The 26,502-nt window shown below is 41.3% G+C and overlaps 3 protein-coding genes across 7 annotated transcripts; 1 reads left to right on the top strand and 2 right to left on the bottom strand.

Annotated features, from left to right (window-relative positions):
* The first annotated feature begins 521 nt into the window (after window positions 1-521).
* LOC129183027 (serine protease HTRA1A-like) lies at window positions 522-18,841 on the top strand. Of its 5 annotated transcripts, none has more exons than XM_054779807.1 (8): window positions 522-624; window positions 762-926; window positions 1,051-1,083; window positions 1,186-1,282; window positions 1,355-1,409; window positions 1,535-1,630; window positions 6,171-6,265; window positions 13,804-13,931. In XM_054779807.1, exons 2-7 carry the CDS (start codon window positions 834-836, stop codon window positions 6,226-6,228), a joined length of 432 nt encoding a protein of 143 aa, XP_054635782.1. In that variant the 5' UTR covers window positions 522-624; window positions 762-833; the 3' UTR covers window positions 6,229-6,265; window positions 13,804-13,931. The 5 variants fall into 5 exon arrangements, with proteins under 5 accessions (XP_054635782.1, XP_054635783.1, XP_054635779.1 ...); XM_054779808.1 differs by lacking the exon at window positions 13,804-13,931 and adding an exon at window positions 12,573-12,718; XM_054779804.1 differs by lacking the exons at window positions 522-624; window positions 762-926; window positions 1,051-1,083; window positions 1,186-1,282 and adding exons at window positions 16,429-16,659; window positions 16,749-16,882; window positions 17,383-18,841 and having other exon boundaries at window positions 1,361-1,409; window positions 13,804-13,999.
* On the bottom strand, window positions 3,249-12,685 carry LOC129183026 (WD40 repeat-containing protein SMU1-like). Its single transcript, XM_054779803.1, has 12 exons — window positions 12,527-12,685; window positions 10,811-11,021; window positions 10,544-10,696; window positions 9,984-10,100; window positions 9,780-9,902; window positions 8,951-9,070; window positions 8,734-8,850; window positions 8,496-8,623; window positions 7,242-7,368; window positions 5,501-5,665; window positions 4,930-5,082; window positions 3,249-4,850 (listed from the first exon to the last, which is right to left on the bottom strand). Exons 1-12 carry the CDS (start codon window positions 12,550-12,552, stop codon window positions 4,752-4,754), a joined length of 1,539 nt encoding a protein of 512 aa, XP_054635778.1. The 5' UTR covers window positions 12,553-12,685; the 3' UTR covers window positions 3,249-4,751.
* On the bottom strand, window positions 18,184-26,195 carry rps6 (ribosomal protein S6). The gene is made up of 6 exons (XM_054779809.1): window positions 26,132-26,195; window positions 25,367-25,498; window positions 23,797-24,007; window positions 22,847-22,993; window positions 20,644-20,801; window positions 18,184-18,423 (listed from the first exon to the last, which is right to left on the bottom strand). The coding sequence occupies exons 1-6, from the start codon at window positions 26,135-26,137 to the stop codon at window positions 18,328-18,330; spliced, it is 750 nt and encodes a 249-aa protein (XP_054635784.1). The 5' UTR covers window positions 26,138-26,195; the 3' UTR covers window positions 18,184-18,327.
* Window positions 26,196-26,502: the final 307 nt, after the last annotated feature.

Genomic DNA, 26,502 nt, shown 5'->3' on the forward strand with positions numbered 1-26,502 from the left:
CTTTGGACCTGGACAACCCCTTCATGTGCTCAGGTGGCGTCATCACGTGGTCGTCAGATGCAGGGGGAAGTGCAGGAAATGGCACACTTCAGACCCGCAACATCAATGAGACAGAGGGGCTACAGATCAATGTCACCGGTTACACCGGTGCGCCGGCGATGACCAATACCACAATGTCGCCGCCCTGCAGCTTGAACGTTGACGTGACTGACATTGTCTCCGCCCATCAGGTCTACAGAAAAGCAAGTCTTGGCTTCAAGTACAATTTGTGTGGCGTGATGGAGAAGGTTGCGCCCACCGTCGTTCTTGTCTCCAGCTATTACAGGTACGAAGAAGGCAACATAACAACACAACGTAAGACAATAGCTGCCTTCACTCAGATGCCCTCTTCCCATTCTGCCGCAGTGACAGGAACGAAACACTTGGCTTCATCGGGTCTGAGAACCACAGAGCGAGTACAGGTAGGCGCTGGCACATGGGAGGAGAGTGAAGGTAGGCGGTGCCTGATCATGTGACATGAAGTGTTGTGGCTGCAGGTGGTGCTGAAGAGTGGTGCTACATTTGAGGCAGAGATTAAAGACTTTGAGTTGCCTGGCCTCACTCTGATCAAGATCAAACACAACCGTGAGTGACAAGATTGCTAAGTGACAACATGCTAAGAACATGCTAATGTTTGTATGAAGAAGGTTGAGAGCGATAGAGTGCTACAGTGCTAACGCTTCAGCTAGCATGCTAAAAGCTAATTCTTGTTGTCATCTCAGACCAAACTGCCATTTTTTCAGCTCGGCGATTCGGTGGACCTTTGGCTTGGTGAGACGGTGTTGGTCACGGGCATGTGGAATGACCACCGAAATGTCACCAAGATCAAGGAACTGGACTTCCATCACAATGGGAGAACCTACATTGAGACTGACAACCTCAGCGAGGTGAGTCACGTGATGCACGATTTATTTGAATGTTGCTTTAGTGCTGGTCCTCATGATGTCTATGAATTCGGCCAAGGTTTGAAATACATCTTGATTTTGTTCTGCATGTGTTGTTTTCTGACAGTGTGGCACCCTAGGTGGTCCTGTTGTCAACTTGGTGAGTGACATCTTCTGACCTTCGACTCAGCTCCTCCACACCAAACTCTCTGAACATTTGCTGCCATCCCTTTTAATTCATGAGGTTGTTTTTGTCCTGCAGGACGGAGAAGTCGTCAGCACTATCAGTAGACAGGACATTGGTAGGCACATTGTCATCTTTTCAGAGGAGATCAGAGAGTACCTGGGCAAGGTCGAAGGTTGGTGCGGCCTTCACCTTGAGGTCAACGTGAGGTCAACATGAGGATGAACTTTTGTGTTGTTTTGAGCAGAGATGAACCGCCTGAAGAAGGACACTGGCATCTGGAGGATTAGCCTCACACCAAAGTGAGTGTCTCTCTCTCTCTCTCTCTCACACACACACACGCGCGCGCACACACACACACTCACAAGTTGATGATGATGATAATGATGATGATGGTGATGATTAGGCTTGTTTGTGGTGTGTCCAGGTTGGCCAAAGAGCTTGAGGAGGGACTGTGGGGCTTCCCAGACGTCACCTCTGGTGCTTACATCATGGACGTCTTCGGCTGGCCTCCCGCCAAGGCGTAAGTGTTCGTGACTGGACCAGATGCTCACACACACTGACACACATCAAAGTGCACTGATTGTACCAGATGAGGAGGCGGGTCCAAAAAGCTGTGCTCAAATCATAGGTGGGCGTTCATGTGACAAAGTTCTTTTATTCTGCGGGAAGGACGAGTGATAGATGTGGTGCTGTTTTTTTTTACCTTTGCTCTCCTAGAACGAGCATCGAAGAGCACCAAAAGTCTCCACTCTTGTCAAAATAAATTGTTTGGGTGACATCACAACCTCTGCAGCCTCTCACTGGACCTTCATTGTCTTTCTGTTGTGTCCTGTGTGTTTGTTGTCAAGCGAGGCTACGAGTTTTGTGTGCTCGTGAAGCGTGAATATAAAATGAGGTGCTGGGCCATGGGTTTGACACCTGTACGCTATTATAACTGGAGACGGATCAAGTACTGGGACCAAGTGGAAGGCAGCCGCTTGAGCTGAAGCCTGTTTTCCCTTTAGACCAGGGGTCCCAAGCCACCAGGCCACAGCCCCGCACCAGTCTGTCGGTAGGGCCAAACCAAAAACTTTCAGGTGCATTTATTCCCAGCGGTCCTTCAATGCACCATAGCTGTGTGCCCCGTGAGGGCCGGGAGTTGCAAACCGATAGTAGGCCAGAGTCCATTTTCATATTATAAATATTTATAAATATTAGGGCTGCTCAAATCAGGGTTGTATGCTGCCGATGCCGATCATCCATGAATGAGATCATATTTTAATTGACTAATTATAAACGTTTAAAAAAATTCAGTGTTAAAGTTTCACTTTGAGCTCGAAGATATAAAATAAACCAAAGTAAAATAATGTATATATAATTGTTACAGTAATAAATAACCTTTCTTCTTCTTTCGTCACGACCGAAAGGAGCCACAACAAGGAGCATATGTCCGCATACGTCTTTGGAGCCGCGGGTTGGCTACCCCTGATCTATAGGAGTTTTTTATTTCTAAATGGAGAAATACCATCCATATCTTGCGAGCAAATGCTTTTGTCTGTATCTTTTCAGTGGGGGTTACATTATAGAGATCTACTGTGTCTGGTGTAAAACTAAGCCAACTAACAACATCAAGTTAAAAAGCACAAAGTGAATGCAGACCCACCATCCACCAGTACGAGTCTGGAGTTTGTTGTTTTCCCGTGAGCTTATATTATTATATTTATATTTATATTATTATCCATCCATCCATCCACTTTCTATGCCGCTTCTCCTCTTTGGATTTATACATATTATTATACTTATACTGTATATAGATTATATTATATGTGTGGTAAAATGTGGTGTGCTGGCATGAATTAATTTGAAGTTGTGCACAATAATGCCATCAAAACTTACCTTTATGCGTTCCCACATAGTATCAGCATTTGTATTATTTTTTAAAATAAAATAATGGCAAAATAATGGCCCATATTTCCAAAATGGATATGCATTTTACATACAATGTGATGCAGTTATTTACAAATGTATTTTTAAATGTTTGTTTTTTTTAATCATTGCACCTGAAAGCTTGCGGCACCGTTTGGGGACCGCTGCTGCAGCATATTTACCAAATAATGAAATTGTCAGTCTCACACACAAACAACAACAGCTATGACAGTTTTTTTCTATAATTTTACTAATAACCATTTCTGGCAAGCAATGCTACACACTTATTTCAAATAAGAGTTGCAACAGTGAGACAGAATAGAAATGTGCGTCATGTTGGGTATATTTTCATACAACACTGGAATTTCACTGAGATCAATCTGTTGTTGTCATGCAAATGCTAAAATACCTTTGGGAATCATATTTAGCACCGAGGTAGCATGCAGACACGGTAAGGACTAAATAAACCCATACAAAATTAACAGTTAAAAAAGTGCATTAGAAGCCAAAAAAGGTTTTTCTTTATGTCCAAACGAGGCAATTTCTATTATTTGTCACGAAAGTTCACCATCATGCATTTTCTATACAATACAGATGACAAAGTGGTGGTGCCATTGAAACGGCAGGAGTACATACAGTACAATATGGACATTTCATACGCAATACAACTAGGGATGTCCGATAATATCTGCCGATATTGGCATAAATATTAAATATTGGTTCAAATCGGTCGGTATCGGTTATTCTGCCCATAATGACATCGGCTTGCAAGTGCTGATGTCGTGTTCCACACAGCGACAAGCTTGCTAACTCAGTATGTCCGCGGCCTGGAAGTTTATAATTTCACTGATTGTATGCGCGTATTAGATTGCATCAGAGTTTCATGCTTTGCACTTTACTTTGATCAGGTGCCACATAGAAACGTCCATCTTTCCAAGTGCACAAACTGTGTTTCTTTGTGAAATGCGTCTAGTGGCATCATAGTAAAAGAACTATAACATATGTGTTCATAAACGGCATTAGAGCTACTGCCAATATCGAGCATCTCTAAATGCACATTAATAAATGATACTGTTTGTAAAAAAACAGAAGGCCTTTGCCTCATTTCCCTTTTCTCATCCTACAGAAAAAAAATTTGGCTTGTAAAAGACCTGTTATTTATTAATTATTAATAATTTAATATTGCTTGTTTATACTAACAGCAAAAAAATCCAATGAAAAACAGTGATTTTATTGTATGAAGACTATGTTTTGTTTTTTCGTATTGTTCCACTTATTTATTTATTTATTTTTTTACCAAAAAATAGTTTCTTCTTCTTTCTTATTTATTGTATCGCACTCATTTTGGATGTAAAAAAAAAAAAAAAAGCTATGATGTGTGTCATTGCCTGAAGATCATAGCACTTCTTAAGCATCCAATCAGATTGCTCTGATGTTAGACCACAGCCCCTCGACTGGTCGCCATGGTGATTGTGAAGAGCCCACGCCAGCTGTGTGGACCGTTACACTCCCAATGTAGTTTAGATGCTTGTGTTGAGATCCTAATGTGGTGCTGCTGCAAGAAATTGTGGGATTGGAAAGCCTCATCTGCTACAGTGAATAATTATAAAGGATGCATTAAGGATGCACCTTTAATTCACTTTAAGAGAATCCAAACGTTCTAATATCTGGATTTTGTAGTCAGAGTGTACATTTAAATGTCCTGTGTACATTTCTCTTGGTTCCCCGTGATGGTCTTAAGGCTTCCAAAGCCTCAGAAGGCCGTCCTCGCTGTAGGTAGCAATCAAATTCTCCTGTGGGTGGTGAGTGATGCCGATGACGTCTTTCTCGTGTACCTGTGGGTGCACAAAAGTGCTAATAAGCTACATGCATACTACATGCTGCAGGCTGTGCCACTGAAGCCAAGGAGCTTACTGTCAGAGTTTTCTCCAGCTTTCCCGTCACATAGTTGAAGCAGTAGAGCACCAAGTCCTCTCCCACGCAGTAAATCCACTCACCTCGGGGAGACACGGTGCTGCACACAAACTTTGCTCCTAACTTCCTGTCTGCACTGAATGTCTTGACAGTCTGAGAAGAGGAAGGAAAAACAAACCTTTAATAAATTTCCACTAGTTATTACCAGCAATATTGGATTGTAGTGAGTATACTCCTCACATTTCAGCATTTTATTATATCTTCTCAATACACAACACTGTACAAATGAAATACTTTAGGGTGGCCAGTGTGCAGCTTGTATAGCATTATAGTTTACTTGCTACAACACAGCTAGCAACACAAGTGAGTACGCATTACAGTGAACATTGTGTCAATCCAAATCAAACTGTGCCAGTATTTAATGTGAGCACCATTATTATCGAGCACTGCCTTATGCAGCCTTAGAGCATGATGCTAGCACCACAATTATCTTGGTGCATTTGTGTTGCCAGCTATTAAGACAATAACAACTGTGTGGGGGTTGTTTTATTTTCAATGTGATCTCTCTCACCTGACCATGCATATTCATGACCACCACCGTGTTGGAGTGGTTACAAACCACAAAATGCTCTGGATTTTGGGGAAGAGGAGTCACATTGTTCACAGGAACCTCGCAGGGAGTTCGCACCAGAGATTTGAACGTGTGGATGCACTCACACGTCTCGCTGTTCCAAATCTGAAACACAACATGGAATAATAATAATGATGTAATAAATGGACACACTGTAATTGTTTTCGCCCACACAGACTTTGCAGCAGATTTGTAACATGTTTTTGTGTATGTAACACAGAGCATAGATTCTGTCACAGCCCAGGCTGTATGCTTTTATTGTGTTGCCTGGTACTTCCTTGTGCTCTCTGTTTCTCCTTAGACTTCTGTGAGCGTGGCACAGGACGGTGCCACGAGCAGCTGCAGCTGGTACCACACAACAATTAGCCTTAGCAGGGGTGGACTTACCATTAGGCAAACAAAGGCAATTGCCTTGGGTCCCAAGCCCCCAAACGGATTATTGATATTTTTCCTTCGATTTAAAGTACATATTACTGTTTTAGTCTTAATTCATGTACTTCAAACATACAGTACTTCACTACTTCAAAATGTATAATCTACTGTATCGTGGTTGTTTAGACTGCTTCCCCGTCCCTTCTCATGCAATGGACTATCCCATGTTACTGTGCAGATTCATTCGGCAAGATGGGAGCGAAACAAACTTGTTGGTGCCGTTTGGAGAAAACTGATGCAGACTTACCCCGGTGGAGTGGAGAAAAGGAGAAGGTGAGAGGAAAACAAACATTTTTTTTCAATACTAACAAAGGCGTCAACCTTTTAGTGTTTTTGTTCATGTTTCCCCTTTTTGCTTGCGGTGCACCTTTTGTTTAGCTTTTGCTCCTTCACCGCTGCTTTTGGTTATATTTTTGTATTCATAAATATCTTGTTCAAACTTGCACCTTTGCCTCCAGTCTCAGCTTCCGGGGTTCAAACAAACATAGACCAAACCGTAACAGGTTCACTTGAATGAAATTATAAATAAATGTCTCCTAATCTTTGTAGTGCTTACTGAGATAAATGCACACATATGATAATGCACATGCATCAGCAGACACTCTCTTTAAAGAAAAAAAAAGGATTTAAAAAGGAAAAAGGTGGGGCCACATTACCATCAGCCCCTGCTTTGTCATTTAAAGAGCTGTTACGCGCACCGCCGGCATATGAAAATGTTTTCATTGGCCTATGGGGCAGTTATGATGGGCTTGGCAAATTGATCTCAGAAGTGAGTAGCCGACAAGTTTAACCTTCAACCATAAATCAATGTCAGTTGTAGGAGCCATTTATGCATCATTTGGGTTTAGTTGTTTGGTTTGTTTTGGGGTTGGTGTTTGTTGAAGCTACTGCATACTTTGTTTGACCACTGGTGGCAGTATGGTGGCGCTGTATATAAGTGTAGAAGTGACAGGGCAAGTGTCGGGTGACAGGACGTCACACGGTTGACACGCATCTGCTGGCTAGCTTCCATTGTACATCCACACTCACCATTCGTTCAACTTGGTGCCACCAACGTTTTAGACATAGAATTCATTCACTTTGTGCAATAAACCCGAATATACAAACTCAGGTTGCTGTGGAGTGCGTCATGACCTGAATCCCTTGCACCTCGAAGCGACAAAAATGGTAGGGCTTATTAGTCGCTATGGGTCTGGCGTATTGAAAGTGTTTGATAAAGGTGACATCATACTTGATCTGATATTTGTACCTTAACAGTGCCATCAGAAGATGCGCTGATGATGTGAAAGCCATCTTGCGTGAAAGAAGCATCGTTCACAAATGACAGATGGCCATTTAACTCCTTCTGTGTGTGTCCTGAACGCAGCTCATGGATCCTGAGGATGACAGACAATGAACTGTGAATCTTGAACCAAAGAGGGGATTTTATTTTTCTTGCTGAGAGCTGACAGTTATTTATAGCTGTGTCTGAGTGACTAGCTGCAGATTAGCTGGGCTGTGACAAAAAGCCTGCAAGGAAGGCCCATCGATTCACTCGGTGCGTCTCTCTCTGCGAGGCTGCGCTTTGTCTACGTAAACAGAAAATTGCCACTCGTGGTGGAACACGTGGCGGTGTTGTGCCTGAGCACATGGCATCTCAGCTGCACCCACACACTGGCTCGTGTGCTGGCAAAGGAGGAGAGGCTCTGCCCACGCACACCCCTCTGGAGACATAAATAGATCTCCAACTCCTTGACTGTGATGGAGATTCTTTGTTCTGTGAATACGCTATCGTTACATTCACAGGGAGCATCATGCAATATGAACTGTCATAGAGCTATAGGGAACACTGAAGTTATGTTCAAATATTATTAAAGTGCACAAGTTAGTCCATTAATGTTTAATTAGAGAGAAGTGACAGTAGAGTTGTCACCAATGACACCACAGCGTGGCAGCATAACCACTCAGAGCATATATCAAACATTTGCAAAAAGTGCTTGATGTAAGCAAACACATTGCAAAAATGAGTACATCTTCTGTTGATCCAAATAAAGTTTTTAACACAAATTTAGCATTTTCAACACCTCCAAAATAAATGATTTTTTTTAAATATATTTTTTATTTTATTTTATGTAGAGCCCTGTGATTAGCTTCGGGGTCAGTTCTTAATTTCTAAATAATAATTGTTGATTGAGTTGGGGAAATGATTTGATGTAATGTAATGTAATATTTTATTTCATTTTATTTTGAAAATATTAGTTTTCCGACAATGGTGTGAAAAATCATCCATCCCATTGTGAACTACTCCACTTTCCTCCCACATTCCAAAAACATGCAGGTATGAATGTGAGAGTGAACGGCTGTTTGTCTATATGTGCCCTGCAATTGGCTGGTGACTGGGGTGTACCTTGCCTCTCGCCCAAAGTCAGCTGGGATAGGCTCCAGCATACCCCCGCAAGCCTACTGAGGATAAGCGACATAGAAGATGGATTTTCTAAAAACTCGACTCAAAGTTTGAACCCACCTGATGGTGTGGTCAAAAGACGCACTGATGATGTGGTTGCTGTCCTTAGAGAAACTCAGGCATGTCACTCCTTTGTTGTGAGCATCCTCAAACCTGCGCAGGCACAAGCCACTCTGGATCTTCCACACCTTGTATGCAACACACACACATGGGGTTATATACTGTATGTATTTCATTGTTAATACAGGGTAGTCTTTTCAGTTGTATAGTTTCATTGTTAAGTAAAAGCCGCTTCTACCTTTATTTTTCCATTTTGAGCTCCAGTGGCCAGTAGATCAGAATCTTGACTGAAGCACATGCACAACACAGCATCATCCATCATCATGAAGCTATCTTGGGCCTGGTACTTTAAATCCTAATGCATACACAGGAAAGAGCAAAGAAAGTCATGAACATGTTAATTTTGTATTTGTTTTATACCTGTTTATTTTTGCCACTACTATTCTGGCATTTACCTTGCTGATGTTGCCAGTGTAGAAGTTCCACACTTCAATGAAACCGTCCACCGAGCCCGAAATCAAGTATTTGCCATCAGGGGAGAAACGGGCACATTCCACGTGGGACCGTCGCCCAAACTGCACATTGATTTAAATTCATGTTTTTTCAAATGTAAAACAAAAAAATCATGCAGTTTTTATGCTGTCATCGCATACACTTCTTAGATAATTACTTTTTGGTCAGTTGTCCCAGAGTGTAAAATACTGTAAGTTAAAAATACATTTGCAATTAACCCCACTGACTCATACCTGAAATGGAAACATTGAGGGCTTTCCAAATCTGCAATTATTTTGTCAATACGCTGTCATATTATGACGCAATGATCAAAAAACATGTAATTTTTAGTTTTTGCTTAAGAAGCTCGGAATTAGTTGACCTGCTTTCATGCAATCATCACATCACATTGCAATCAAATTTGTGTTATTGTGGAGGTTGTTAACATTGACCTTAAAGGCATAATCACAGGTCAAAGTTCACTTGTACGCAACAACCACATCAATTTGCAACAAACCCAATGGAGTTATACCACAAATTAAAGCGCATGATGAGGGCTTTCTTCATATGCAATTATTTTATCAATATTCCCTCATTAGATAGGTTATGGTTTGGGTCAGGGTTAGGAGTTAGGGTTAGGATTACAGTGGCTCATACAAAACACTTCAAAGCTTTCAACAGGCCGAAATGTGATGGTCACATCTACAGTATGTAAATCACTGAAAACACACTGATTTTGTGTGCCACACAATAGAACCATCTGAACACGAGATATGACTAATTTGTGTTTACCTTGATGTGGCGGTACAGCTGGGTTGGACAAGCCTCTTTGTCCGTGTACCTATCCTTGTTTGTGAGCGTGTCAAAGGTCATTTCAGGGGACAGAGTATCTGAAGACTGCTCTAGTCTCAAAGACTAAAAAAATCAGAAGAAGACAATTGGAATGTATGAAATGACTTCAGGAGAGGATGTGTCTACTGTAGTGCGAAGACTTACACTGACTTGCTCCAGGAGGCCCATGAGGCGTGATGGTGGCACCACGCTCACCTCCCTCACCAGCGCCTCGGCAATGGCCCTGCGTCGCTTCTCCTTGCTGCTGCCTTTAGGGTACGCCTGCAGTGGAAGCATTGGAAGCAGGGTGTCACTATTCCACATACCCTCTCATGAACGAGCCCTTTAAAGGGATAGTTCAGATTTTTTGACATGAAGTTGTATGACCGCCCCATCAGCAGTGTACTGCATCAACAGTGACTTACTCCCCAATTGGTCCCGTGAGTCCAGTTCTGGTCGGATTTCCATGACGAGGAACGTAGTTCCGCTTAGCTGCTGGGGCCACTTTAGTAAAGAGTTTGGCTTCTCAAAGTAATATGCGTTTAAAAGAGTAAAACATTTGCATCACAAAAATGCCTCCTCAAAAACATCAGACCTCACAAATCGCTCTGCGTTATATTTGTCCCCCACCGTGTTCCTGCGTACTGCCGCCTGTGCATTCATTTGCTGATTGGGACGTCATACAACTTCAGCAAAAAATCCGAACTATCCCTTTCATGCCTCACCTCACGTGGGTCAAAGTAGGAGAGCGTGAGAAGGTGCTCCAGGTGGAGGTACCTCTCAGGCTGGGTCTGCTTCAGCATGATCATGGGGTCGGTTTGCCTGAGGAGGGAACGCGCTGCTCCCACTTCCCTCATTTCAATAAGCTCTACGACGACCTACGAAAACGTACGAAAAGCTGTCACACAAATTATGCTCTTTTAGCCATGTAAAAACAATACTCTGCCTTTACTGTCTTCAGCGTTGTTAAAAAGCCATGAAGCCTAAGTCACCTGCTCATAAAGGTCAATTAGCGTGTTGTCTGGCAATTTGAGCGATTCGATTGCCAGCAAGACCGAGTCCCAGTGGCCCCTTTGGACGTCTGCGATGAAGCTGTCGATGCTGTCCACTGTGTTGAGCGACACTGTGGTTTCCTCCTGTAAGGTGCTCAAGGTTCTGTAGAGGTTGTTCTCCTTCAGGTATTGCATGATCAGGCGAATGACGCTATGGAGAGAAAAGCCATCAATAAAAATGATAGCGTTCATTATTTGGAGGACATCATGTGTCATATTTTGAAGACTGGTCAATGAATTATGGATAAATAGCCATAAATGCCGTCGTTGTGAATATGTTTTGATAAATGGCACCCATGTTTCTTGGCCAATCTTGCTCACATTTTACAGACTTATGTATTTCACTCCCATAAAAGTTTCAGTATCAAGAGCATAAATACTGTAGACACAAACATAAGACGATATTTTTTCCCTAAAGTAAAATTAAAAAAAAGACAGCAAGCATGCATCTCTCTTTTAATAATTTATTAATAATATATTTATGATTGTTCAATAAAATATTCATAAATGGAACGATATAAAATCATTGGGATGCTTTAAACGTGTGGGAGAAAAAGTACATATAGTCCCACCAACATTTCCAGGAACTTGTATTACCAGGAATGTATATACTGTATATATAAGTGCACATATGCTTTGGTTCATAGTGGCCATGTTTCCTGACCGACCTTGTTGTGTTTGTCACTCCCTGGCCACATGTTTAAATTTGGTGTTATAATCAAATTTTTAAAACAGAAACAGAACAACAAACTATTATATCCTATATTTTAGTTTCAGTTTATGCAAATTTGCGCAAAATTCATCTGTATAAAGTTGCAAAGTTTGATTTTAACTTTGAAATTCAACCAAGTTTCAAGTGTGAGCTTCGGGACTTAATGCCAGCGCCAACCTACGGTCGATTGCTGTAATAGCAAGTACAGATGCGATGCTTTCCTTTTTGACATACTGTAATACAACAAGGACAACAAATCAAAATGTATTTGTTAACTTATATAAACTTCTCAGGATGCTTCAGAAAAAATGGCGGGGATACATTTATAAAAAAAATTGACACAAGTATTTTTTTGGAGGGCATGAACTCTTAGGTACAGCATTCTAGACTGTAGACTGAGGGACACAAATGAACTCTATTATGATTATTAGTATCATCAATACTTCTTTACGGACATATTGTGCACGTGTAAACGTGATGCTCTTCAAAATAACTTTGTTAAGCATGTTAGAAACTCACTACAAGCAATTACCATTACCATTATTACTGCTGGCGGGGTGCCTTACATGGCTCGCATGTTTCTGATGGTCATACAAGTTGCTGTCATTACAACCATAGGAGAAACCACCATATAGCACTGTTGCCTAAAGGACATTCATATCGTGTAGAATTCAGCAGACACGTGTGCATAAAACAACACAGGGTATGACTTCCTTCGCAGTCTTTCCGTACACGCAATGATATAGTTGCATGATTAACTCTACAAGATACACAGTTTTCGATAACATGAATTCTAAATAATGCATTTTAAGCCATGCAAAAATTAAAGTGTCTATTCAATACGTTCTCACTCATTCGTAATAAACAATAGTAAAATTAAAGTGTCTATTCAATACGTTCTCACTCATTCGTAATAAACAATAGTAAAATTAAAGTGTCCTTACTCCGAGGGCTCCATCTCCACAGCCATCCTGTCGTTGTCTCCTGCAGATGCTGCAACACACTCACCAAGTCCTCGCCAAAGCCACGTGCAGCAGGTCCACCGAGGACCGCCCACGACACGTGTTTCTCGTGCGTGTCGTCGTCCGGAACCTTCAGACTGCCCAACCCACCACCACCACCCTCCATGCCACACACAAAAGACAAAGTTCCTCCTCCTCCTCCTTGACGCATACCGACACATAGAAATATCTTCCGGCCGAGCACGTTGTGATGATGCTGCAGCATCATTCAGCATCAGGACCACCATACATGCATGGGCAGCCCACGTGCCTAAGAGCGTGCAAGGAATCCATAACAAACGTCTTCTGAAATCCAAATAAGAAATCAGTTTAAATATATTTCAGAAATATTTGTCAGCAAAATGATTCATCACAGGCACAGAGTGAACCATATAGGTGACCCATGGGTCACCAAAATATACAAACACCTCTCAGTGTGATGCAGTACAGCTACCACCAAAATCATAAACATATTGGTAAATGAATTAAAAAGGTTTAGCTTTATTGTCTTTGTAAAAGCAATTGTTACTATACAGTAGTTGGCTGTGATGTTAGGTATGGTTGTCAGGCTAATTATTAAGTGTAATATCATTTATCACAAAATGATACTCAGTCGTAGAGCACAACGACTGTTAATGCACTTTTTTTTACATATTACCAATAAATACATGGCAAGGACTCTGATTGTTGCTGCGTTCATGTCCATGTATACTACTGTGAAATCCATAGAGGTGTAGCGTTGCTTCCAGAAACTAATAAATTCAGCGCTAGATATTGGCTATTTATCGAATATCGCGAGATTAGCAGTTCTCGTTGTGTGTGACGGTGAGTGAATTAGCTAGCTAGTCGACACAACATGTTAACCTGTTGGTCCATGAAGGGTGCTTAAGGGTGTTTTCTCTAATGCCATGTTTACATTTAAGTCGTTTCTGTTTTAGTTCCGTTGTCTCTACGTTTTAGTGGTCGAAAATGTCCTTAAAGAACCAGGTGAGTGTAAGTCACTTACATTAACCCTTCACGTGCTGCATCGTGAATTTAGTGGGAGGACTCACTTTTGGGGCTTTATTACAAACATTAATGCAAACATTGGGGGGAATAGATGTCAAACTATAAAATACATACATACACACACACACACACACACACACACATATATATATATATACATATACTGTATATAGTATATATTGAGATACATGGTTTGTGTGTTGCTGCTTCAGACGGCTTCTGACAGACTGGCCCAGATTCCCATGGTCCGCTCAGCTTGTTCCTGGATCTCCGTCTTCTATGGGGAGACCAAAAGCAACAACCCCAGCCTCAAGTCTCTGTGTGAGGGCCTGGAGAACAGCGTGACACTCCTCCGCTTGGTGGCTTGTCAGAAAGTGGCACCTGTCATGACAAAACTCAAGCCACAAAGTGAGTATAGAGGCATATCAAACTTCTGTAACTTTACATTTACAATGCAAATAGCAAAAATAACAGTAATGCCCCTCATATGAATATGCTGACAACCAAATTGTTGTTAAAGCTCCCAACAACCATCAGATAGCACTGGGGTTAAAAAAAAAAAAAAACTTGTTACTTTTCTTCATAGGTTAACTGTGTATACATACCTGTGTCTTTTCATAATTGTTGTAGTTAGGGGTGTAACGATTAACTTTAATAACGATCCGATTCGTGTCACAATTTGTGGTTGCCGACACGATTCAAGGACAATGTTGGTTCATTTAGAACAGTCAATCGTAAGCTACTAGTCGATCTTTGGGACTTTGCCGGTCGATCGCGTGAACACTTTGGGGGGAAAAAAAAAAAAGTATTGTATAAAATCAGTGCCTTCACCTCACGGAGAGCGACCAACATGCACGCATTTTGTCCACGGACATTGGCAAGTACAACCGTACTAAAAAATCTATCATAACTTAGGCTGTGACATTTGTTTTAAAAGTCAGAGTAGCCATTTACCGTTTTTTGGTCATCAAAAAGTCCACGGCAGAAAATCAAGTGTCATAAATGATGCAGCAGCACGCTGCATTCGTTTCCATGCCACACTACTAATTGCATGTACACAGTAATTCCAGGGCAAAATTACCATATTTCAATATATTTAAATGAAATTTAATCTGGAGATGGATATTAAAGTGATTTATGTCCTTCATACCTCTTGTCCTACTTATCCTGAAGCTCCGATCCATGAGTTTAAAAGGCTTAAAGTTGGACTTAATTGTTCTGTATATGAATGAAAATACACACAATATCATATGAAAAAATTTCATTTTTAAGCGTGCACGCACAGAGTAAGGTTTTTGCATCGCTAAAATACAGGGCTTGTATTTGTAACATACCATATGTGTTTTGATCTGAACATGCCGCGTTGGATGATTTCACTAAGCGTCACTGCTACTGGACCATAAACTACCGTCCAGAGGCGTACAAAACGGCCGTACTTTGCATATTGTCCCTATAAATGTCACTTAAAAGGAGTTTCAAATAAGGCCCGATGAGTTAAATATGAATACTGAATGAAGTAAATGAACTGACTATAAGAAGAAGCAGAGAATCAACTGTATTCCGAAAACAATTACATCACCGACAGGCAGACTGTGACGTTTAACGTCTTTATCATTAAAAGTGCAAAAAAAAAAAAAAAAAAGCACATCCATATAAAGCCTGCTGTGCTTAAATCCAGTGCTTGACTTCCTTGTATCGATTCAATCGATTGATTACCTTTTAAACGATGTTAGATTGATATACAGTCATGAAAAACATGATTAGACCACACTTGTTTCTTCAGTTTATTGATCCATTTTAATGCCTGGTACAATCAAAAAGTACATTTGTACGGACAAATATAATGATAACGAATATAGCTCATATAAGAGCTGATATCGAGCAACTTCCATGGTTTTCTAGATGATAACCAAAATCACTTAAGTTCTTACATGAATAGCTATAGCATTGTACTGCCAAAAAAATTAACTCTGGAGAGTCCAAACAAAGGTACCTTTAGTTGTATCAGGCAGCAAAATGAACAGGAAACTGAAGAAACAAGAGTGGTCAAATTTTTTCCATGACTTGATATGTCGTCCTGAATGGAAACTTGAGAACCCAGATCGATGTGTTTGAATCGCAGGAATATACTGTAAATCGATGCATGGATGTAGTGAATGAGTAGTTATACCCCTAGACGCCCCCTATGGGTTGTGCTGGAAAACATGGTAGCATACATGTGATACACATATCCTATCAGCTTTATTGGTGCAAGTGTTTTATTAGACAAATGGTCAATGACTTATGGGCAAAAAGTTGTTACATCCCATCTGTGACCCTGCAAAGACATTTTGCTTTTTGCCATGTTTTTCAGCAAGCTTGCTCAAATTTTACCGATATATATACAGTATATACAGTACGTGTCAGCCGCCTGAAAGAGCCTACCAAATTTCGTGGTGATTCGGCTTAACATCCTATAGTTGCTGTAGGTGTTTTGAAGAGCACATTGAGCTGTGTGAGAAATTTCAAGTCAGACGTATGGGTCAAACTGCGGCATTAATAACTGCATCACCATGTGTTGATGCAGGAAACACATCATGATGTATATTTTGCCAAATGTTTACCCTTTTGAGTGCAGCAATTCAGGAGTAGAAGAGTTAGCTTACACCGGATGCTGAATAAAAACTACTGACCTCATTGTATTTTGTATCTCCAAAGTTTCCTTTGCTAATAACGTTGCATGTAAAAGTCTTGACTGGTTCCCCGTGTTGCATGCACCCACTGATCAGGTCACTGCCATCAAACAAAACAAATATTCATTCATCTTTTAAAAGACAAAGGGCGATAACTCTGTTCAGGTGTCAGGAGTAAGGTGCTGGAGGTCCAGGATGCAATGAGCATCGTGGCCTACGGAACTATTGAGTGCGTGCAGTATGCGGTCACATGTGTCATGGCCATGGTGCAGCAGTTGAATGACCTGTCGCTGGTGGGGAGGGCTGTCAGCGTGTCCAGCATGGGACTGGACCCAGCGCTGAATATCTCAGAGGCTCTGGTGGAGCGAGTGCTTCCTCCTACAGATGACGAAAAGAGTAAGTTGGCGTAGATGCTACTGTTTGAATCCAGAAAGTACAGTACATACAGTATCATAGTTTGGTCCAAATCAAAATGCCCTTTATAGAAGACGCAGACGGCCTGGTGGAAGAATTTCAAGCAGATGCGATCAGACGTTACTCCGTGAGACTGCTGACAGTCTCCATCACACTCTGCAGGAGAACCATTGAGATGGCTCGAGTCAAGATGCAGCCTGCTCAGGTCATTACTTAACTCATTTTTCACGTATGTTATGGAACCGCACTGTATTATTCTGATTTCTAACATTTGTATACAGGGGGTCCTCGGTCTACATGACTTCCATTTAACAACTGTGATGTCAGTTGAGTTTTAGTAGAAGTCGGAACTTAAATTAACATCCAAGTCATTCACACTGTACACAGAACACACGGAGGACATATACAGTAAATGAAACGGTGATAAGAGAACTTTTATCCTTCCAGTTGGCTACACTGCTTAGTTCAATCATCATTGTCCATTTCATTGTAGCATCTCCTTTCACATGTTCAAGAATACAATCTTTATTCTTGGTCACAACAGTCCGTTTAGACCAGTGTTCCTCAAATTTTCTGCCATGCACACTTAACTTTTTTACAGTATTTATGGGAGTACATCATAACCATGAAACATCTTAAATCAAGGCCTGCCTGCATATGTGTATTCATGGTGAGGTTTACCTATAGGTTTCTTCTGTCTGGTAGATCATGGACGCCTTGTCCACATCGCCAGGCCGTCTTTGGGTCGTGCAGACAAGCTGGCTGGTTGTGGCGTGGAGTCTGGAGCAACTGCCCCAATGTGTGCAGCACCAGATTGTGTCTGCCTTTTTCCTTATTGCACAACAGTACATCAAGGCCACCCAGCAGAGTGAGTCCATCCATGATACAATTCAGTGCGTCTGTGCAACACTGGTTACCCCCAACACCACAAAAGATGGTCAAGAAAAACTGGAGTGAGAAGACCTGCCAGCATCTCAGTGTTTGAGAGCAGATGTATGGGGAAAGGAAGTGGGATGTAGCATTGATGTAGGTCACAATGAGTGATTAATTAAATTAACAAAGCAAATTGGCACTTGAAGAATCTTGACTTTCACAATCACCAATTTAATTTTAAATGTGTGGGTTCAGCGACGTGTTTTGAAATTGTTTCCAGACAATCACTTTTTTTTTTATAAACTGAAAAACATTTGTAATGTACACCTTCAGGAAATGTTCCGTTTTCTTGTAAAAGTCTGACCACCTCCTGGTGATGTTGGGTATATCTGTATAATCCTCCACCTTGGCAGTCAAATTCATTCATTCAGCACAGTATAAAACTCTTGTATTTTACTTGTTTGTTCATCTAGCTTGTATATCAAAGTAAAAAAAAAAGAAAAAGGCTGTCTATGCCTTACCGAAAGGACAGCATCTTCCAGCTCACACACAGCAGACCCCTTCACGATGCATCAGTACTGCAAGTGACTGACATTTGTGTATTTACCGATTAGCAAGAATGTCACACTCTACTTTAAAGCAGTGTGGGTATTTATTTTTGAGGAAAATAAAGAATTTGGCTCCACAAGGCCTTTATCAACCAGTTGAAACTGCTCTGGTAAGGATCAAACAACTTACATTTTGAGCAAAAGGTTACTTTATTTGACTTTTGAGAGTTCATTTTTGGCTGGACTCTGACTTGGATGTGGATGCCCTCAGAGAAGAAAGGCGGCGCCTCTTGGCAATCTGTTCCTGGCGCTTCTCTTTGGCTTCCTGATGGTGGAAAGAAAGTTATGTTTACATTTTTATTTTTCCCACAAATGTGTTGAATGTAGTAGGTTTTCTGCATTATTGTATCAGTGGGTCATGTCACAAAACTTAAATGGGACTGTTCAAGCATTATATCCCACCCTAACCCTGCTCAGAGCACATAAGCCACGCCCCACATAACAATTTATGTCGCTGTCAGCTAGTGATTTGGGAAATAGCTACTAACATTAACCATCATTGAATGTATTGCCTATCACTACAGAAATGCAAATTTTTGGTCGCTTCGCTGAGACTGCTTGTGTGCGCACACACAGTGGACATGTACATGAATACAAGACCCGTGAGTGCCAGCCACAGATGTCACCTTATTCTGCCCAAATTTAAGTGCAAATTTTTGTAGTTTCATTTGTAATTGTGGAGAGAGGGGAAAAAACATTTGTTCAATCTGTTCTTGTAACCTACTTTTGGTAACATGTGAGCCAGTGGTGGTGGTATTTTTATTTATTTTTTTTTTTTTGGGGGGGGGGGGGGGGGGGGTGTCATTTTGAGGCAATTGCAAACGGTTCCATTAAGTCAGAATTTTGCTTGTGTTCATTAATGACCATGAGTTTTAATGCACATTTGGACCACTAGATGGTACTCAAGTATAGTGTACCCATGTGAGCTTAAGTTACAATAAGCGTGACACAAAAATCCTGAGCCCATTTTTTCCATTATATAGTATAACAATGCCAGTACATTGTATCAAACGCAATAAACAAATTACTCAAGACTATGTAACAATCGGAATGTCAAGAGATCTTAAATACAATAAAATAAACCAAAAAAGACAAAAACAAAATACTTTTGGCAAAAAATTGCACTTAAAATCACAAATTCATAATCATAACCAAAAACAATAGACCGAGTCTCTTAAGAAAAAAACTCCCAATAAAAACCAAACAAATATGTCTCTAAATAAAACTGCACTTCAATAAATAATGAAGTCATACGAGTATTATTCCTCAACAAATCGGCACCAACTACTAAACTTGAGACTCCTTGTTTATATTCCAAAATATAGTTATTCTTGCTGATACAGGACTTGAGAGAGCACAGCAGTTCCAACCAGCCATGGTTTGGTCAGGTCGTATCTGGTAAGCTGTTCCACATTTGCTCTGGCAACACGCTGTCCCGCCTTTATGACTATAGATCAGTCAGAAAGGCTCCATTCGTGTGCCACATTTAACAGGATCTCCTCAAGCATACGTGTCAAACTCTGGCCCAGGGGACAAAATGTGGCCCGTGCTGCAATTTCATCTGGCCCGCACATTATTAAACAAAGTGCTTACAGTGATGGGTGTAATTAAGCGATTCCTCCAGTATAAACTACTCCCCTGGCATTTTAATTTTAAAAACTCCCAATAAAAACCAAAAATAAAATGGAGTTTCAAGTTTGTCTCTAAATAAAACTGCACTTCAATAAATAATACGAGTATTATTCCTCAACAGGTAAACAAAAAAACGTGCAGACTAGCCACAGTCTGTGTTCCCCTGCTTCCTCGCCACTACTTTCGAACAAATTCAACATATCGGTTCGTCTGTGTTCATGTGCTCACTTTGTTTAAAACTAAAATATTTCCACACTGGGGATGTTGCGTTCGCCTTAGAAACTATCAATTCTGTGCCTTGATTCATGTTAGAATATGCTGCCTCTCAAGGCTAATTTGGTGCTTCTGTCTGTGTCCCTCACTTGTAGCCCCACGTCCACAAAGACACTGAATAAGAGGACAGAGGGATCACTCTCCCCGATCATTACACTATAGAACCAATGCGTGCAGACAGATGCAGAGCAAATCCTCGTCACCTAACCATGGGGTGGTGGGGGGGTGGGGGTTTAATCGTTCGATTAATTGATTTATCTATTATTGTGACAGGCCTATTCGCGCTCATGGACAACACATAAGTAGTCTCAGCGAAGCAACCCAGTGTGGTTATATGCTATACATCCACAACGGCAGTTGCTAAACTTTGCCAAATCACTATCATTATCTGACAAATATTGCTAATGCAAGTGATTGCAATGTCTGAACCAGAAGAGGGTGGCATAAAATGCTTGCTAGCACATTCAGAAGTTAGCAACCCCTATGCAGCACCTTTCCAGTGTGATTCCATGACATTGATTAGCAAGGACACAGCGTTGCATAAAACCAATCAGCGATGAAATGTCAATTGCACACTTACCTTCATCCTCTTAGCCAGCAGCTTGGCATACTCGGATGCCTCCTCCTTGTTCTTCTGGGTGCGCTGCCTCTTCAGGGCAATGCGGCGGCGTTTGTGCTGCAGCACACGAGGAGTCACCAATCTCTGGATCCTGGGAGCCTTGGATCTTTGTTTCTTGCCTATCAAGACAAAGGATAACACTGGCATTAAGCACACATGCATATTAATATCAGAATTTGCACACTGCCAATACAGTATGGAGGTGTGCTGCTGAAGGACAAGCTCTAGCAAAGCAATATTTTGTGATGGTACAAAATAAAAAAAAAAAAGTTTGGTGCTATCCGATTCAGACAATGTAGCACACGTGAGGATGTAGCCTTGTTAGTGTCCTTGCACTAACTTCTGACACTTCATACGCGAATAATACACAGTAGTTACAGTACAGACCCTTTCCAAAAAATTAGAATGTCATGGAAAAGTTGTTTAATTTCCATAATTCCATTCAAAAAGTTAAACTTTCATAGATCATAGATTCAGGGCCCACAATTTAAACGATTTCAAGTATTTGTTTATTTTTACATAATTTGGGCTTCCAGCTCATTAAACCCACGAAAACAGGAATTCAAAAAATTAGAATACTGTGAAGAAATCAGCCCAAATTTTGCAGGGCATGAATGTTTTAAACTGAGTGTCACACACTAATCATCTACTAACCTCAAATCACCTGCACAGGCTTCCCCAGGTGTCATTAAATTGCTTCAGTTTTGTTCAATTGTCTCAGTTAGGTTCAATATGGGGAAGACTGCAGACATGACAACTGGCCAGAAGACCATCATTGATACCCTCCATAGGATTGGTAAGCCACAAAAGTTCATAGCTAAGGAGGCTGGTTGTTCACAGAGTGCTGTGTCCAAGCATACCAATGGAAAGTCTAGAGGAAGGGCAAAATGTGGCAGGAGAAGATGCACCAGCAAAAGAGATGACCGTGGGCTTCAGCGGATTATCAAACAGGGAAGATTCAAGAATCTGGCAAAGATCCAGAAAGTGGAATGAGGCGGGAGTCACAGCTTCAAAAACCACCACATTCAGACGCATCCGGGAGATGGGCTACAACTGTCGGGTTCCTCGGGTCAAGCCACTTCTGAACCTGAGCCAACGTAGGAAGCGTCTCCACTGGGCCAAGGAGAAGGAGGACTGGAGTGTTGGCCAGTGGTCCAAGTTCCTCTTTTCCGATGAAAGTAAAGTGTGCCTTTCATTTGGGAATCAAGGTCCAAGGGTTTGGAGGAAGACGGGTGAGGAACAGAACCCAAGCTGACTGAGGTCCAGTGTGAAATATCCACAGTCCGTCATGATTTGGGGTGCAATGTCCGGTGAAGGTGTTGGTAAACTCTGCTTTCTTAAATCCAAGGTCACCGCAACAGTCTACCAGAATGTTTTAGAGGATCTGTATGGAGATGCAGATTTCATCTTCCAGCAGGACCTGTACCCTGCCCATACCGCCAGAAGCACCAAAACCTGGTTTGATGCCCATGCCATCACAGTGCTTGACTGGCCAGCCAACTCACCGGACCTAAACCCCGTTGAGAATCTATGGGGTATTCTCAAGAGGAAAATGAGGGGCACCAGACCCAACAACAAAGAAGAGCTAACAGCAAGCATCAAGGAAATCTGGGCTTCCATAACTCCCAGGCAATGCCACAGGCTGATTGCTTCAATGCCACGTCGCATCGAGGCAGTGATTAAGGCAAAGGGATTCCCAACCAAGTATTGAAGATTGACATATCGTTTTGAAAGTACCATATTTTGATTGATTTGATGTGATCCTAATTTCTTTCTTTTTTTTCCTGCAAAAACTGAGAAGTAAATGGTGATTTCTTCACAGTATTCTAATTTTTTGAATTCCTGTTTTCGTGGGTTTTATGAACTGGAAGCCCAAATTACGTAAAAATAAACAAATAAACACTTGAAATCGTTTAAATTGTGGGCTCTGAATCTATAATCTATGAAAGTTTAACTTTTTGAATGGAATTGTGGAAATTAAACAACTTTTCCATGACATTCTAATTTTTTGGAAAGGGTCTGTATGCCTCTTTGGTTGAATTTAGCTTAATACAAAAAATAAAAACAAAACACCTTTGTAACCGTTTAGAATAGAGATCAAATTGTCAATGTGAACTTAATGATCCCAGAGACCAAAAGGCTGACAAAACAGCTGGAGACTTACCTTCCTTGTTCAAGGGTCGCCTCACAACATACTGTCTGACATCATCCTCCTTGGCCAGGTTGAAGAGCTTACGGATCTTACTGGCCCTCTTGGGGCCGAGGCGGCGAGGGACGGTGCTGTCAGTCAGCCCAGGAATGTCCTTCTCGCCTGAGGAGAGATGAAAAACAATTTGGCAATTCTACAAAATACAGCAGCAAACTTTAGGCGTCAACTGTCAATGTGAGAGCATTGCAGTTCAACCATTCACTGTTAGTCGGTCTGGTTGCATCTGTAAAGCAGCTCCACAGTTAATCTGGCAACACACTGTCCCACCTTTATGACTACAATATCAATCAAAAAGGATCCACTGGTGTGCCATTAACCAAATTTAGACTTCAAACTGTATGTATATTCAGTAAATTAGGGATGCTCCGATCTATCAGCCACGATCAATATTGGGCAATTTCTGTAAAAAAAAGCATCGCGCATGATAAACGCATGATATCACGCATGATAAACGTTTTCAAAGCCGATCACAAAACTCGACCGCCGTAGCTAGCTAGCTGCAGCTAGGAAAAGAAACAGCAAAGCAAAGTTCCTCTCCAGCCAGTGTCAGTGCATCTGGGTCAATTTCGTTATCTCCAGCTCAACAATACTCATTGAACAGTTTATTTCCCATGTATTCGTATTACTCCAAAACATGCATCAAACTGAATTCAGGGTTGTGTCAAATGGTACAAAAACTGTTTCAGAGACTTTTTTTTTTTTTTTAATAATTACCAACTTGCCAGGGGCCCTTGGAATTGTCTCTCGGAGCCCCTGACCGATACCACTCATCATAAATGAATTGAAAAATGTACATTTGATCTATGTGGTAGGTATTGGGCCCATCTCACTCATGGATCGGAATCGCAGAATAAAACCCTGATCGGAGCGTCCCTAGAATACAACATGTGGTCCTTAAAAATTACCTTTCTTAACAATGACCAAGTTGAGCACGCTAAGGTTGGCGTCAACGATGCAGCCACGGACGGACTTGCGCTTGCGCTCACCAGTCCTGCGGGGTCGGTAGCAGGAGTGGCCCTTGCTGAGCAGCAGGCGCACGCGGCCTTGAGTCAACACACCTTGCTTCATGGGGAAGCCCTGTTTGTCATTGCCTCCGCTGATGCGCACCACATAACCCTAGGAATAAAAGGCAGAGAAACTTTTTAAATGGTTCAAAAAACAGATCGGTACCAACTACTAAACTTGAGACTCCTTGTTTATATTACAAATATAGTTATTCTTGCTGATACAGGACTTGAGAGAGCACAGCAGTTCCAACCAGCCATGGTTTGGTCAGGTCGTATCTGGTAAGCTGCTCCACAGTTGCTCTGGCAACACGCTGTCCCGCCTTTATGACTACAGATCAGTCAGAAAGGCTCCATTCGTGTGCCACATTTAACAGGATCTCCTCAAGCATACGTGTCAAACTCCGGCCCAGGGGACAAAATGTGGCCCGTGCTGCAATTTCATCCGGCCCGCACATTATTAAACAAAGTACTTACAGTGATGGGTGTAATTAAGCGATTCCTCCACTATAAACTACTCCCCTGGCATTTTAATTTTAAAAGTGGAAACAATATTGCATATACACAAAATTCACAAAAATTCTTAAGGGTACCAGATTTTGACCATAATTCTCAATAATTTAACTGTAAACGACTAAAAACAGCAGCACTTTAGCTATTACGCCATCTGTGTAAGGCATAAGACAGTCAAGTGATCATTTTAATTACAACAAAGCATGCTGGGAAATGCATAATTTGTCTATTCCACAGCTGCAAACTCTTCTGGTTTACACATCTCACGGACTGTGATGTTTTTGTGTTGATATAAAACAATGGCTTTTGCCCGCACATTGACAGAATGAGGACGAGTGGTTGGAAAGTAGAAATTTCAAGCAGGAATGAACGGACACATTTCCCCCACTCATATGTTAAAAAAAAAAAAAAAGTCTGTCCTCAAGAGTGAGGTTTTAAAAATATGTCCAAATAAACACATTCGCCAGCTGCCATGCTCATTTTGTCCCAACCTGAAAATACAATCACAGATGTGCATTATATTGTATGTTCCAATCCTGGCACTGCACACGCGCGGGGAACCGAGATAAAAAGGTGTACTTATCTGTTCATCAGTGCTAACGAGACATTTTCGCAAAATCTGACCATACTAACTTTTTTCCCCAGCCTGGATTATTGGGGCATGTCCTGTTATGTTCGTAACTTCAAATGAGCATCTCTGTGTGTGCTACATTCACCAATTATGTCATTTTTAAATTTTAATTAAGGTTTTTAAAACTTTCAACATGGAGAAATATACAAGTGTTGAAAATGTCAGGATACATAAGGATACAAATTTTGGGTCATGGGTGGGGAGGTGTAATGTCCAGTTCGGCCTACAACCTAAAGAAGGCTTTGAGTTTTGGCCCCTGTGCGATTGAGTTTGACACCCCTGTCCTAATGCTATGACCAACTGAATTTTCAAAACTGCAAAACTTACCTTCCATTCATCTCCTAGCGGGTCAGCAGCCACCTCAGTGGCCATACGTTTCTCATAGAAGGTACGCAGCTTGCGTTCATCATCCACTTCAATGAGCTTTTGGCAGCCAGTAGCTGGGAATGAGATGTTTAGCTGAAAGACAACGGGATTTGTGGTCATTGGCGCTTAGCATTAGCACCCTAATGACAACTTGACACGAGTATTGTGTCACATACAATATAACTAGCTAAGTCAAGACCACGAAAAACTCATTGAAAAACTGAACCAATGACACGCGTTTAGCTACGGGCTGGAGACTTCCACACAAAGAAAGCTCATGTATTTAATGTGCCTTTGCTACTTTAACGGTCATGTAACTAAAGTCAGAAAAGTTAACATATAGGGTGCCCATTAGCTAATTCACCTGCTATACAGCTAATGCGTGCGATAGTTGTAATATGGGACTTTACGTGTTTACTTGTTTAAAAGGTACGACTTCGGTTTTTTGCGATACTTTATCGAAGATGTACACGACGAGAACAGTCAATATTTCAATAGTGACTTCAGCTTGATTCACACTTCATCACGACGGCAGCCATGTTTCCACACTCGCTAGCTTAGACAGTGCTAGCTTGACTAAAATCTAAACTCATCCTCAGTGATAAAGCAAATAATGCATCAGTACTACCCAACAATTTCACGTTTATAACCACGGATTTATATAGACAGTGGTATTGCAATACAAAAACAAGTCTACACAAGTATATATTTGTGCAAAGGTCGTACCTTCATTTTTGCCAAACCGGCCCAACGACGGTCCGCCACAGGAAAGAGACCGGATATCCGCCCCGTGGTCTCACATAGGTCTGAAATATTATCGCGATAGCTGACGAAACAACACGGAAACCATGTCTTTTGAACAACTTAGCAAAGGGTTTTTAACGCAAGCATATATAGATATACAACATTTGATTGTAATATATTCTAATAAAATATTAATAACTTTTTGCGTCAAATTAAACTCACGAAGCGAAATATTTTGTTGTATTTCCCTATAAAAATGCGTCTGATTATTCGTATTAGGGATTTGAAAACATGAAATGAATCGAATGCAATAATAAGCATGTTTAGCTTTTGACCCACATTATAAACAACTT

The sequence above is a fragment of the Dunckerocampus dactyliophorus genome, chromosome 6 (assembly GCF_027744805.1).
Source record: "Dunckerocampus dactyliophorus isolate RoL2022-P2 chromosome 6, RoL_Ddac_1.1, whole genome shotgun sequence".
NCBI lineage: Eukaryota > Metazoa > Chordata > Actinopteri > Syngnathiformes > Syngnathidae > Dunckerocampus > Dunckerocampus dactyliophorus.